General features: G+C 41.6%; 1 protein-coding gene across 2 annotated transcripts in view; it reads right to left on the bottom strand.

Annotated features, from left to right (window-relative positions):
• Positions 1-13,618, bottom strand: part of LOC138656828 (uncharacterized) — a 249,998-nt gene that overhangs the window by 34,297 nt on the left and 202,083 nt on the right. The window contains exons 16-20 of one of the 2 annotated variants that reach the window (XR_011316976.1): positions 11,770-11,821; positions 10,408-10,519; positions 6,624-6,707; positions 6,171-6,294; positions 1,698-1,801 (exon numbers count right to left, since the gene is read on the bottom strand). Coding sequence is in view for 1 of the 2 variants with exons in the window: in XM_069744102.1 (XP_069600203.1) it covers positions 6,171-6,294; positions 6,624-6,707; positions 10,408-10,519; positions 11,770-11,821 (372 nt within the window). In the remaining variant the exon portion in view is untranslated. The remainder of the gene's footprint in view (positions 1-1,697; positions 1,802-6,170; positions 6,295-6,623; positions 6,708-10,407; positions 10,520-11,769; positions 11,822-13,618) is intronic. The other variant, XM_069744102.1, reaches the window with a different exon arrangement.

Below are 13,618 nucleotides of genomic sequence, written 5' to 3'. Positions count from 1 at the left end.
GTATTTATACACATGCATTCCTGGTGGAATAGCACCCCTGACAAAGCCACCGCTGCGTGGCGACAAGCGTTGGGCATCCGCTTTCTTAGTGCCTGGTTTTGCTAGTATTGGGTTATTATACCTAACACTCTGGGGTTATGGTAAAGGCTGGTGTATTGCGTGCATGAGTCTGGTCCAACTATATGGACATATGTTAATATCATGACTCTGTTCATTGCTTATTTGCATATTTAAGTGCTGGGGGACTATTGTTTTTTTTCTGTGCACATTTTTATGGTTAACAAATGTGGGTGCATAGACTAATATCTTTCTCTTGTGCAATTTAGCACTATAATTGTATGACTTGATACAGTTGTGCCAAATTCTACACTACTCTATTGTTTTGTCAGGGACCTAGTTGCTGTATTAGAGACTACAAGGTCTTCTGCCCACAGAGTCTGTTGTACATAGTCAGTTTACATCTGTTCTCTATTCCAGTACTTACATCTACATGTACTTGTGGCCATATTTGCAAGGCTTATATGTGTATGGTATTTTGCTATTTCTTGCTATTTTTTGCACATTATGAATATGCTGTCCATATAGAAGCCTATAAAATCTTAATTACCTTCCCCATTTGTCTAGCACAGGTGCTTGCCTTATTACAGGCTTTGTGTATTTAAATGTTTTAAATGATTTTAAATGTTCATGTCCTGTGTTATATTGTAATAAAGCTGTCTTTCTTTTTGGTCCAATCTTTGCGTTTTGGTGATCCCCATTTTGTATGGCCTATTCTGTGTTTTGTTTTTCAGTGCTTATGCGTTTCTTAGGTCAAGGATAGGATTACTTTCTGTGGTGCCCCCTTAAATTATTAGTTCATCCTTTATAACACAGTCCACTCTCTTGTTATGTACACCACTGTACCTTACATATCGGATTATTTTTAGAGTCCTGTTCTTTATTACATACAGTCCTCTCGTTAGATAATATAATGCAATGACGGCTTATGGAGGATGGGAAAGCTTCTTTTCAAATGGAGGTGGCTGATGGACTGGTATTCTGGTCAGATGCTGCTCCACCAGTAGTCATTTTATATATAACAAGAGAGGACTATGCAATAAAGAGAGGGGGATGTGATTAACAAAAATATGCTATGTAAGACACAGAACTATACATAACAAGAGAGAACGTTTTATAATAAGGGACCACCCCATATATAACTAGAGTGGATGGTACATAATAAGAGACGGTGTTATACATAATAAAAGAGGAAACTATGTAACTAAGGATGGCGCTGTACACAATAAGTGAGTACACTATATACTAAGACTAAGGAACTGTGCTATACATGATAAGCCAGTACACTATATACTAAGGGTCTGTGCTATACACAATAAGGCTACATTCCTGCATCCGTGAGCAATGGGTGTGTGCTGCCCGGTTTTACAGATGCATTGAGCATGTCCTATTCTGATCCTCGTATCAGGACAAGACGTTCTCTGACCACCACGGATCTCATTCTCAGAGTTATGATTTTCAGAGCTGTGTGAATGGATCTATAAAACTGAGTCCATATGCTGTCTGATAAAAAAAATCTGGCATCACACAGACATATCACATAAATGTGAGAATGCAACCTAAGGGATTTTTACAAATAACATTATCACTCCAAGCCATACAGAACAGATAAACAATAATATTTACATCCAGGAACTTACGGCTGCCATCTCATCTGATTACTTTCTGCTGCTTCTTCTCCATCTGGTCAAACCCTCATGTAGATATCTCCCAGCCACGTCTCGTCATGATGATCACAAAAGCCCTGAAAATAACAAGGTTACGTATACTGTTTATATATACGTGTCTCCACCATACTGCGCCCCTGACTACAGATATGTACCCCACCATTAATATGCGATTAGCCACACACAAATCAAATATAAAGTGATAAACAGCACTGTGCCCTCCATTGACTCTATAATTTCCACAGCCCAATAGGCTATGTGCACACGCTCCGTTTTTGTTGCAGAAAATATGCAAAATTTTAAAGTACAAGAAAAGTGCATGAGATCCCTGAAGTCTTATGCACATGTTGCTTATTTTTTCCTTTCAGATTTGCAGCAGATTTAAATCTGCATAATGTCAATTCTTGCAGCGTATTTCACCCTAATGAATGGGGGAAAGTATGCAACAAAAGCACGTAAAAAAAGTTGCAAAACATGTATTTTATGCAACATTCTTCTTGCCAACACCTTAGGATTTCCAGCAGAATTTTCTACTGCAAATCTTAAACGTGTGCACAAAGCCTTAGTGTCCTATGCACCTTACGCTCTCCTCTCCCACTCTCCTCTGCATCCCATCAATGTCCTCTCCCACACATTCCATCATTGTCTTCTTCCACACATTCCATCATTGTCCTCACCCCCACATCCCACCATTGTCCTCGCCCCTACATGCCATCATTGCCCTCTCCTACATATACCACATTTGCCCACTCCTACATATCCCATCATTGTCCTCTCCTACACATCCCATCCCCCTCATTGTCCTCTCCCCAGTGTATTGAAAAAATGCAAAAAAAAACCCCAAACTTACCGCTCCAGCCGTTCCCCCGAGGCATTGCTGCTTATTTCTTCATCGTTAGCAACTTTCTCTCTGGCTCATCTGTGTTAGAGACAAAGCGCCAGGCAGGAAGCAGAAGACGAATTCCTGCAGCTCCACTGCCATTTCCTCCTATAGGCAGCAGAGCTGCAGGTATCCTTCCCTGCCTGTCGCATATGATGAGGGCAATGTGGACAAGGGGCCCTTCCGGGGCCTCAGGCTCCGGGCAACAGGCTAGATTGAGCTCAGTATTACTGCCCTGCAAGGGTCCTCTCCACTTCTGGGCCCCAGTGCAGCTACATTGGCTATATAGCTATAGCTGTTTCTAAACAGAAAATATAACAAATTATTAAAAGAAAGACCCTACCACACATTTTGGTGTCATTCATGGCAATTTAATTAAAAATGGGAAGTTGTGTGGTATTTCTCAAAACAGGGGGTGACACAAAAGCCTCGTTGTGATGGGCACATGGGTCAATAATACCGGGAATCGCTCCTTCTACCATGTTTACTACAAACCTGGCATCTTTTTTGGGGGACGGTTTTGGTTGGGAGTGGGAGGGATGAGACAAATCGTCCCTCCCACTCTGTACATCCTCAGACTCGGAGAATGTATCTTGTGCCCTTGAGTCAAATAGGAGACACTCAACAATTTTCTCCTGGTACTGGAGGAAAGTGAGCGTTCTTTGAGATTTATTGTAGAGGACGAAGCTGTTATATGTAGCAGGCTGCTCTTTTTATACCAGGCCCTAGTCTTTCGCTATGATGATTGACGGACTCTCACTTAAAATAATAAAAAGGTACTCAGCACTCCAATGGAAGAAAAAGTTCAAATTGTATTGTAAGGCAATCCCAAAAGTTTAGCGACGTGTCAGTCCCACAATATACACGGATTGCTGTAGAATACAGGGAGGAAATGCTGAAGTTTGCGCTGGGGAAAGTAGTTGTAGTTGCTACGTGTGGATTCTCAGTTAACTCATGCTGTCGCCATCAATAAACAGTATTGTTATGCAGTGAGTTGGGACTGTGGATGTTAACCATGTCCCTAGAATTTGGGGTACCCTAGTCTATCACTGCATCCCCTTCAGGTTACTCCTGAAGGTGGAGAGGCCTTGCTATGCTCCTACATAAACCCTCATCTGTTCCCTCCCACACTAAGGGAAGTGGGAAGCCAAAGTGAATAGGATAATACTAACCAGACAAATAAGGAAAGAGAGACAGGGATAAATGAAAATAACAATCATACAAAATATACTCACCAAACAACAGAGTGAAACACAGGGAAGTTAGAGGAAAGAGAAACCAAATAGGAGAGGATGAGGATGTGCACACAGACAAAACTCCTAGTAACAATCCCCTGAACAAATCTCCAAACGCCAACTACAACTTCACCTCTAACGCCAATTCCTAAGTGCCAGAGGAAAGCATAAATAGCAGAGGGAGTGGCCAACACTGAACAGCTAAGACAATCCAGATAAAGCTCCAGGAGCTTCAACTGAACAGATTACCGTATAAGCCGACCCGAGTATAAGCCAAGACCCCTAATCTTGCAACAACAAAAAAATGGGAAAACTTATTGACTCGAGTATAAGAATAGGGTGGGAAATGCAGCAGCTATTGGTAAAGTTAAAAAATAAAAATAGATACCAATAAAAGTAAAATTAATTGAGACATCAGTAGGTTAAATGTTTTTTCAATATCCATATTGAATCAGGAGCCCCATATAATGCTCCATACAGTTCATGATGGGCCCATAAGATGCTCCATACAAAAATATGCCCCATATAATGCTGCACAAAAGTTAATGATGGCCCCATAAGATGTTCCATATTAAGATATGCCCATTATAATGCATAAAAGGTTAATGATGGCCTCATAAGATGCTCCATATTAAAATATGCCCGATATAATGCTCCATAAAGGTTGATGGCCCCATAAGATGCTCCATAGAATAATATGTCCCATATAATGCTCCATAAAGGTTGATGGCCCCTTAAGATGCCCCATATGTTGCTCCATAAAGATTGATGGCCCTATAAGATGCTCCATAGAATAATATACCCCATATGCTGCTGCGATTAGAAAAAAAACATGACATACTCACCTCTCGTCGTTGGGTGCCTGGTGCCGGTGTCCTGAGCAGGCAGGGACACCGGCGCGCTATGGGGGCCAGGTGCCGGAGTCGCCGCTGGCTCAGGCCCCCGGCACTTGCACTTGCGATATTCACCTGTCCTCGTTCCACCGCCGCACGCCGCTTTGTCTTCAGGGTCTCTGCAGTGACGGTTCAGGCAGAGGGCACGCACTAAACATATCATCGCGCCGACCTGAACGTCACAGCCAGAGGACGCGGAAGACAGAGTCCGTCGGTGGAACGGGGACAGGTGAATATCGCATGGCTCACCCTCCCCTGTCATCCTCACCCCCTCCTGGCACGGTCTCTGCTTCTCCGATGGTCTCCGAAGGCTTGTTCCTATGTTCAGCGGTCACATGGTACCGCTCATTAAAGTAATGAACATGCTCTCCACGCCTATGGGATAAAAGTCGTGTCCATATTCATCACTTAATGAGCGGTACCACGCGACCACTGAACACAGGAAGAGCTGTAGGCGCCAGAGACCATCTGAGAAGCATGGACGTGCAGAGACGGCGCCGGGAGGGGGTGAGTATGATGTGACAGCCGCCACTCCTGCCGCTCCCCCTCCAACCCCTTGGGACAATGACTCGAGTATAAGCCGAGAGGGGCAATTTCAGCCTAAAAAAAATGGGCTGAAAATCTCAGCTTATACTCGAGTATGTACAGTAACCCTTGTACGATGGTGAAGCACTTCTAACCAGTGCTGGAGTGTGTGAAACCAGTAATCTTCTGGCCCCTCTCTTTCACATTATCCCCATGTCAAGTGCAACACAAGAGCTATAGAAATCAAACAGTGCAAAAATGTTTAATCTAACCTAATTGTAAAAAATGTTTTTTCTTTATTTAGCCCAATACAAAAAAAAACTTTTAATTGCTGAAATTGAATAATATTACAACATAAGAGTCAAGTGAGACATTTCAGAATCATTCTCTTACTACTGACTTATGAATGTCCTATTATGTTTTCATTTATCATCCTTATTCCATGGCTGATTTTGCACAAAGTTATGTGAGCAATGCATCAATCTATCGCCTTTGGGTCACAAACCTGAGCCTGCACTTTCATACTTGCTTCCGGTATAATGCAATTTTTTATCATTTTTGGCTATTCTATAAAGGAGGAAAAGTTATTCTCCACATATTTAAAGATTTTCAGGCATAAATAGTGAAACATGAGCTCTAGATTATTCACCAGGATTGAGATCAGTACAATCCTTGCAAGGTGATGGATGGAGTGGATGATATCACCTCAGATAGCCTTTTAATATCTTTGATAAATAAGTTTCCAGTTTCCATTTCATCTGGCAAAATCTAAGAAATGGAATAAATTGCCATTGCGATACATATATGGCTGATAAAATCTGCAGCAATAAATATGTACAAAAAATATGATACCATTAAAAAAGCATCACTAATGAATCCGTGCCCCAATACACTACTCAGTAGAGGTACGTACCTGTCCACAAGATGCTCATCAAACCCGTCTCTTTGTAGTAGATGTTGGAAGTATTCTTCTACAACTTCTGATGTGAGGGCTCTTTTAAGGTATGGGTAATACAATGGGTGACGAGCCACAACACCTACATTACAAAAATAAGACAGCTCTCTCACTACAAATGAACTGCAGGAGATAGTAGAGTCAGCTTTTATTTAGGGAGCCTGGAGGTACTTCAGAGATGAACCATATGGATTCATTGGATTATACTCAACACCCTTTGGTACGTCTAGCAACTGGATGGTCCCAACTGAGCCAAAAACCAAACTGTGCAACACAACACACCAAATGCATTACACAGAATACATGCAGTACAAAAATATTACATGTGAGTGTGAATACTGCCATACCAATAGAGCGGCAGAAACCATAAATATTGCAACTAGTGAAGTAAAGAAAGTATAATTACGGTACCTATGTTAGCAATGTTTCCCTTGTCCCCACTTCTGGTATAAGCGAGTTCCTCTAAACGATATGAATAAGGACCACTTGGCAAATCTGAAGAAATAAGCCGGTAAGACCAAAGCGCAGATGTGAGCTTTACTGCGTAATTACAAACATTAGCATCTATAACAATCAATAAAATAGATGTGTGCCTCCTGACCTAATTAGCCAAGAAGCCCCATGGCAACAACTCTCATGTATCAGAAGGAGTTGCTGCAATTACTAAGTCAGTCAGCGAGGTCAGAGGCACACTTTTCAATGGCGCACCAAAAGAAATCACTATACACATCTCACCGTTATTCTTGATTTAAAGAGAACCTTTCACCAAATTTGTCATGTTAAACTGGACACATGATATAATAGTGTCGGCAAAGAGTAATAAAACGTTAAGTTTTTTTAAAATTCCATCTCTTTGTTGCGGGAGTATTAGCAGCCAAAAGTTAATAAAAGTATTAAGCACCCAATGAGTTAAGTCCAAGTGGGTGTTATCAGACCATTTTCACTGGGGGTGTGTACTTCTTCTCCCTGTATGATGCTACCCAAACATAAGCAGGCAACAACACTCATAGGAAAGCACACACCCCATCATAGTTTACAGCAGGTTACTCAGGTTTCTCAGGGTGTGAGATGTAGACACACTGGCATCAGTGCTAAATACTAAATTACTAAAATATCTTTGATTACTAAAATATCTAGAGAGACATACTTGGGAAAGAAAAAACACACTTTATTTTGCTTTGCAGCCACTTTTTCACTGAAACTTCAGTATAAAAATTTGGTGAAAGGTTCTCTTTATGTTGTATTCCTATTTTAGTCAGTAATGGCAGGGGTGTCAAACTGCATTCCTCGAGGGCTGCAAACAGGTCATGTTTTCAGGATTTCCTTGTACTGCACAGGTGATAATTTAATCACCTACACAAATAATGAGTTGGTGATTAAATTATCACCTGTGCAGTAGAAGGAAATCCTGAAAACATGACCTGTTTGCAGCCCTCGAGGAATGCAGTTTGACACCCCTGGTAATGGTGTATCACTAAGCTATACCATCACTTAACCCTTGAAAAAATCATCACAGAAAAAAAGACAGCCTTACTTACAAACACCGGGTCACATTACAAAGCTCTACAGAATTGTAACACATCTCTCCGGGTACCCAGGTCCATGCCTCCTTCCCCTGGGTCTGCTGCCCTCTGTTGTGGTCCATTGTCTGTTTTTGCAAGTTGCTAGGCATAGATCATGATATATCTCCTTAGACCTATTTAAAGCCCATTGACACACACACCTGTGTTTTGGGATCGAGTTTCTAAGAATCCTAGTACTACGTTAGGTGTGCTCCATCATTTGTGCTGGTTTTTGTTTATTTTTGCATTCATCCCTGCTGAGTTCCACTGCAACCGCCCTGCTGACCCTGGAATCCTGATGATGCTTTACAGTCCTTGCTGCCTGCGTGCCTTCTTGTTCGCTGCATCAACACCCAGGGTTCATATGCCCATCCAGACCCGGGGCTTGAGAGGATCCACCTCACCTGGTGCGCCGTGACTAGTATGCAGCAGAAATCCGTAATAAAAGTACAAAATACTGATAAAACAACCACTCGCACACCTACCATTCATGGAGAGGGTGGTTGCCAACTATTCTAAATTAACACACACATGGCTTGCATAGGGTGCCTGTCACAAAGAAATGCATGATGCAGTGTGCCACTTCATTTTACTCTTAACAAGTACAGGCTTGTGGAATCACTGTATAAGTTTGGCTCAGGAGCAAAGTTTAAAGCAGGCTCAGGAGCTGAGTCTGTACCATGCAGAGCAGAATCTTGCTGTGTTACATAGCTGGCACCCAGAAGTCACTAATGCAATCCGAGCAAACAGCATTTAAAGTGATGCAAATCAGAACTATCAATAGTGATTGCAGCATTTAAATGTCTACAACATAGTGGCCATCATTTCTAATGGCCGCTGGGCAAATTGACCGCGGGTGCCTATTTGTTGCCATAGCCTTCTGAAGGATCCCCATGTCTGCTATGAGAGTTCTACACAGGCCAGCCTACTTCACAATATCCTACGATACGATTTTATTTCAGTGCATTATTTAGGTGACAAATCACAGGATCAAGAAATTATATATTACACTACACACATTTTATAATCACTCCCCACTTTTCCCCAAATACATAAATATTGAAAAAAAAATTCTTATTGCTACATGCGTAAATTCCTGATGTAAATAAATGTATCGCATACCTTGAATGCTGTAATTAGAGAGAGGAAATTGAAACGCCAGAATTGGCACTTTTTGGGGGTTGTTGAAATTCTCCCCCCAAAAAAGCGCTATAAAAAAAACTATAAAAATAGTAAATGCCCTAAATTAGTTTTAAATAAAACAGTCGGCATGACGAGCAAAACACAAGAGCTAGCACGGATCAATCAACAGAAGATAAAAAAAGTTACTAATCTTAGAACATGGAATCACAAACTAAATGTCTGGATTTTTGCCAATTTTTAAAAACATGTATCTCATAATAGAGACAGACTGTTTGTGCTTCGGGGGTGGCCTGTGGCCAGGTCTTTCCTTAGTTTCTCTGGCTTACAGCAGGAAGATAAGACTCTGCCTACAGTGCCACCCCGGAGCACGGGCATACCATTAACTGAAAACTTCTAACACTGATTACATTTTAGTCAGTATAACAGCTGCAATCTGACAGTGTCTGTAGATTATGTAGCAAATTCCTGCTGACAGGTTCCCTTTAAATAAGAGGAAAATCTATGCAAGTCTGGTAATGCCGTAATCTTACTAACTTTGGTAATTATGTTGCCAGTTCATTTTTGCACCACAATGAATACAGTAAAAACAATTATGGAATTTTTTTTTTTATCATCACTTCACAGCACATGAAATTTTTCTTTACTGTTTTTTCACTACATTGAAATTAATTGTGTCACTTAAACAAACCTTATATGTTGGCTGTGTTGAAAAATTTAGAAAAAAGATTTTGCTCTTGAAAGAATGGTAGGGGGGGAAAAAAGCGCAAACGTGAAAAATTCCTGTCCTGAAGGAGTTTTAGAGCGCTTCTCACTTCCATATGAAGAGACTGTGGACATGGTAGCCATCATTAGTATACCAGATATCACTATCACTGCTGGGCTAACATGATACTTGCCAAGTGGCTGACAGACGCCACGACAGCACCTCTAACTTCGAAATGTGAACGTTCAAGGATTTCTAGGGATATAACAATTGAGACCGCCACCAATCACGAGAATGTGTGTTCCAGTAAGTTTTTTCCTGCACAGCGGCACACTCAGATACCTGGCTGTGCAGCAAAATGAAACAAGCAGGTGGCCCAGGAACTTTGCCCTGAAAAAACCGAAGTGGACCTAGCTCTGAAGCAAAGCTGCAACTATATCAGAAAAGGTTTGGATCCCCCTCAACCAAAGCACTCAAAGTGATGCCATATTCTAATGTTATGCCATCACTTACTGTGATGGGAATACACCTTCATGGGGGATCTGCTTGGTTGCAGATTCCCGTTGAAGGGTTTGTCTTCTAAAGACAACATTCTATCCATATTCCCGGTTATGCCATATGTACGTGTATCATAGAGTATCATAGAGGGGATGGGGGGGTTCTCCCCTCTGTGAGACACAATAGGAGCAGCTCCCATTCTTGCAGACTCTAGCCTTTGTTGTACCTTGGATTCATCTGAAATTAATCTAAGTAAAACAAGATGTTTAAGAATCTATTGTCTCAATACCTCTGGGCACTTCTGGTGTTACAGGCTCCACGGCGGATATGTATTCATCCACGGTGAAAGAATGATCATCCACAAATTTTTCTATATGTTTTCCATCCATGAAAATATCAATCTGAATACATATAAAAACAAAAAGACAGCAAATGAAGACATTCAATAGCTGATTATGATTATATAGATCTGAGACCTAAAGGCGTATTCTGACTATTGACACGAATGTCTGATGGGGAGACATTCCACCTATAGGAAGAATAGGTCCCATCATTTGTGTTGTACTGAGTAAAAAGGTCAATCATGTCCAAAAATAGTAAAAGAATATGCCAAACTTGAGCATTGCTATTTCCATTAGTCCTGTGTCCCACATTTTTTGGCTGCCAAAAAGTTTTCCTTGGAAACCAAAACCTAAATTTCAAATAAACACATTTGTGCACAAACTCTACTATGAATAAAATAGCTGTGAGGAGGGAAAGATCAACGGGATCATTCACAACATATAGTTGAACATTGGGAAATGTAATCCAACTGCTGAATGTGCAGGTAAAGGACTTTATTAAAGTAGATCTACTTAGGAAATAACTAATGCCCGATTGATCACTTAGTTAATATTCATTTCGATAAACTAACTTGTTCTCCTAAAAGGAAAAAACATAACAAGAGTGGAAATAAGCCTCACTGTGTAATGCATTGACGTTTCTCCTCACTGGTATAGCTTGGATCCAAGTCTGTTAACCACCGGAAAATTCACAGGAAAAAAGAGGAAAAAAGCTCCATATGGCTATTGTTGATAAAAAGTTCTGATCTTTATTTCGCACGATGTAAAAAGCAATGAAAAGATACAATGAGTACTAACGCGTATTCTATGACTATAGGGCTTCGGCCAGAAACACGTCAGAATGGGCACTATCTTTTAATAGTCTGGACAATCCACTTTATTAACCGTATTAAATAAAAATCTAAGGGGTAAGGTTTCTCCTTGCGGAGAGTGACATCCAAGCTCTGGCTTGTCAAGGTAAGGAGGCTTATTCGACGTGCAATGCTCCTCTGAGAACGAGGGCCAACAGCCCGAAACACCGTGTCTGCAAATTGAGATACTAATTTGGCTTTCATCCTAAGTCATATTGCAAGACTCGTTAAAGGGTTGATTGTGACTTGTAGGATCGCTACTTCCAACAGGTGGCGCTATAGAGTTCAAGTCCTCTTTTTCTCTGAAGAGGCAATTTGCAAATAAAAGTCAGAACCTTTTTTTTAATCAAAAATAGCCACATGGATCCTTTTTCCTCTTTTTTCCTGTTTCTCATATTTCCAGCTTCTATGCATTTTCATTCAATAAATATTAGATAAGTAATACTCAAATACACTCACATTCACATATTTCCTGGGGTACAGGAAGAAAAATGGTTTCAGAACTGGAGACCTGTGATGGCAAAGGAAGATCATTAGTAATCCACAACTCCAGAATAATATTCATTCAATGACAGTATAATGATACTATGAAAAAGTCACTTTACTAAGTAGTGTGGTTGTCTTTCTGCTCAGCACCAGATAAGTGATGTACGAAATGAATCTTTTAAAAGGAGTTGAAAACCATTTCAACATAAGTAATATTAGGGAACCATCTTTTGGGATTCCCATCCAACAGAATTGAGTCTGTGAAACAGCAGCTGGAACCAGTCAATCAGCTTTACTTCATGGGTCCTACAGGATTGTTACACACCTGTGCGGGCTATCCCGGTCCATGCTTCCATCCCCTGCAAACTGAAGGCCCCCATACACCTTAGGCCAGTCTCACACGTCCAGATAATTCCGGCACCGGAAAAATCGGTACCGGAATTATCCGTGTCCGTGTGCTCATGTGGCACAGCAGTGTGGCACACGTGCGGCATCCATGTGCCGCCCGTGTGCCAACTGGGTACCACACGCACCGTGCAGGAGACAGCACTACAGTTAAGCGCTGTCCCCTGCATCTGGTGCTGAAGCCGCCATTCATTTCTTCTCTCCAGCAGCGTTCGCTGGAGAGAAGATATGAAAAATCTTTCTTTCTTTTTTTTTTTGGTGTTTAAAAAAAAGATCCCTGTCCCCAACCCCCTCCCACCCCCTGTGCGCCCCCCCCCCCCCCCCCCCCCGCTGTTAATAAAATACTTACCCGGCTCCCTCCCTGCTTCTTCTCCTTGCCGCAGCTTCTCCTGTATGAACGGTCACGTGGTGCCGCCCATTACAGTGATGAAAATGAGGCTCCACCTCCAATAGGGGTGGAGCCGCATATTCATCACTGTAATGGGCGGCACCACGTGACCGCTCATACAGGAGAAGCTGCGGCGAGGAGAAGAAGCAGCGAAACTGTCACCTCACGTACCGGAGCCACTGACGTGTGAAACCGGCCGTATACAAATAATCCGAACCTGCCAATCTCGGGCAAACAATCCAATTGCATGGGGGCCTACTGACTCTCCCCCAACAGATGATATTAAGGAAGAGAAGAATCTGGCCTTCAGATTTCCAACTTCCGATCTCTTTTGTTCAGAATAGAAACAAGCTGCTGCCAGAGGAGTCTGGCAACAGTTCTCTTTTGCTTGGCCAAAGTAAGCATTCCTGTGTATGGAGGAGTTGTGATCTTTCTGTGGACAGTTATCTAAATCTAATGAGCATGGCCAACTAAAGGGGAATCTATCTGCAGGATTTCACCAACTCAAACTATTTACAGTAGGGAAAAAAATATTCAGTCAGCCACCAATTGTACAAGTTCTCCCACTTAAAAGATGAGAGTCCTGTAATTGACCTCGTAGGCAGACCACAACTAAGAGAGTCAAAATGAGAAAACAAATCCAGAAAATCACCTTGTCTGATTTGGCAAGATTTATTTTGCAAATTATGGAGGAAAGTATTTGGTCACCTAAAAACATGCAAGATTTCTGGCTCTCACAGACCTGTGACTTCTTCTTTAAGAATCCTCTGTCCTCCACTCATTACCTATACTAATAGCACCTGTTTGAACTTGTTATCAGTATAAAAGACACCTGTGTCCATAAACTCAACAGTCACACTCCAAACTCCACTATGGTGAAGACTAAAGAGCTGTCAAAGGACACAGAAACAAAATTGTAGCCCTGCACCAGGATGGGAAGACTGAATCTGCAATAGCCAAGCAGCTTGGTGTGATGAAATCAACTGTGGGAGCAATAATAAGAAAATGGAAGACATACAAGTCCACTGA

This window comes from Ranitomeya imitator, chromosome 1, assembly GCF_032444005.1.
Source record: "Ranitomeya imitator isolate aRanImi1 chromosome 1, aRanImi1.pri, whole genome shotgun sequence".
Taxonomy (NCBI): Eukaryota; Metazoa; Chordata; class Amphibia; order Anura; family Dendrobatidae; genus Ranitomeya; species Ranitomeya imitator.
The sequence above is the reverse complement of the archived record's forward strand: the minus strand, read 5'-3'. Positions and strand labels throughout refer to the sequence as shown.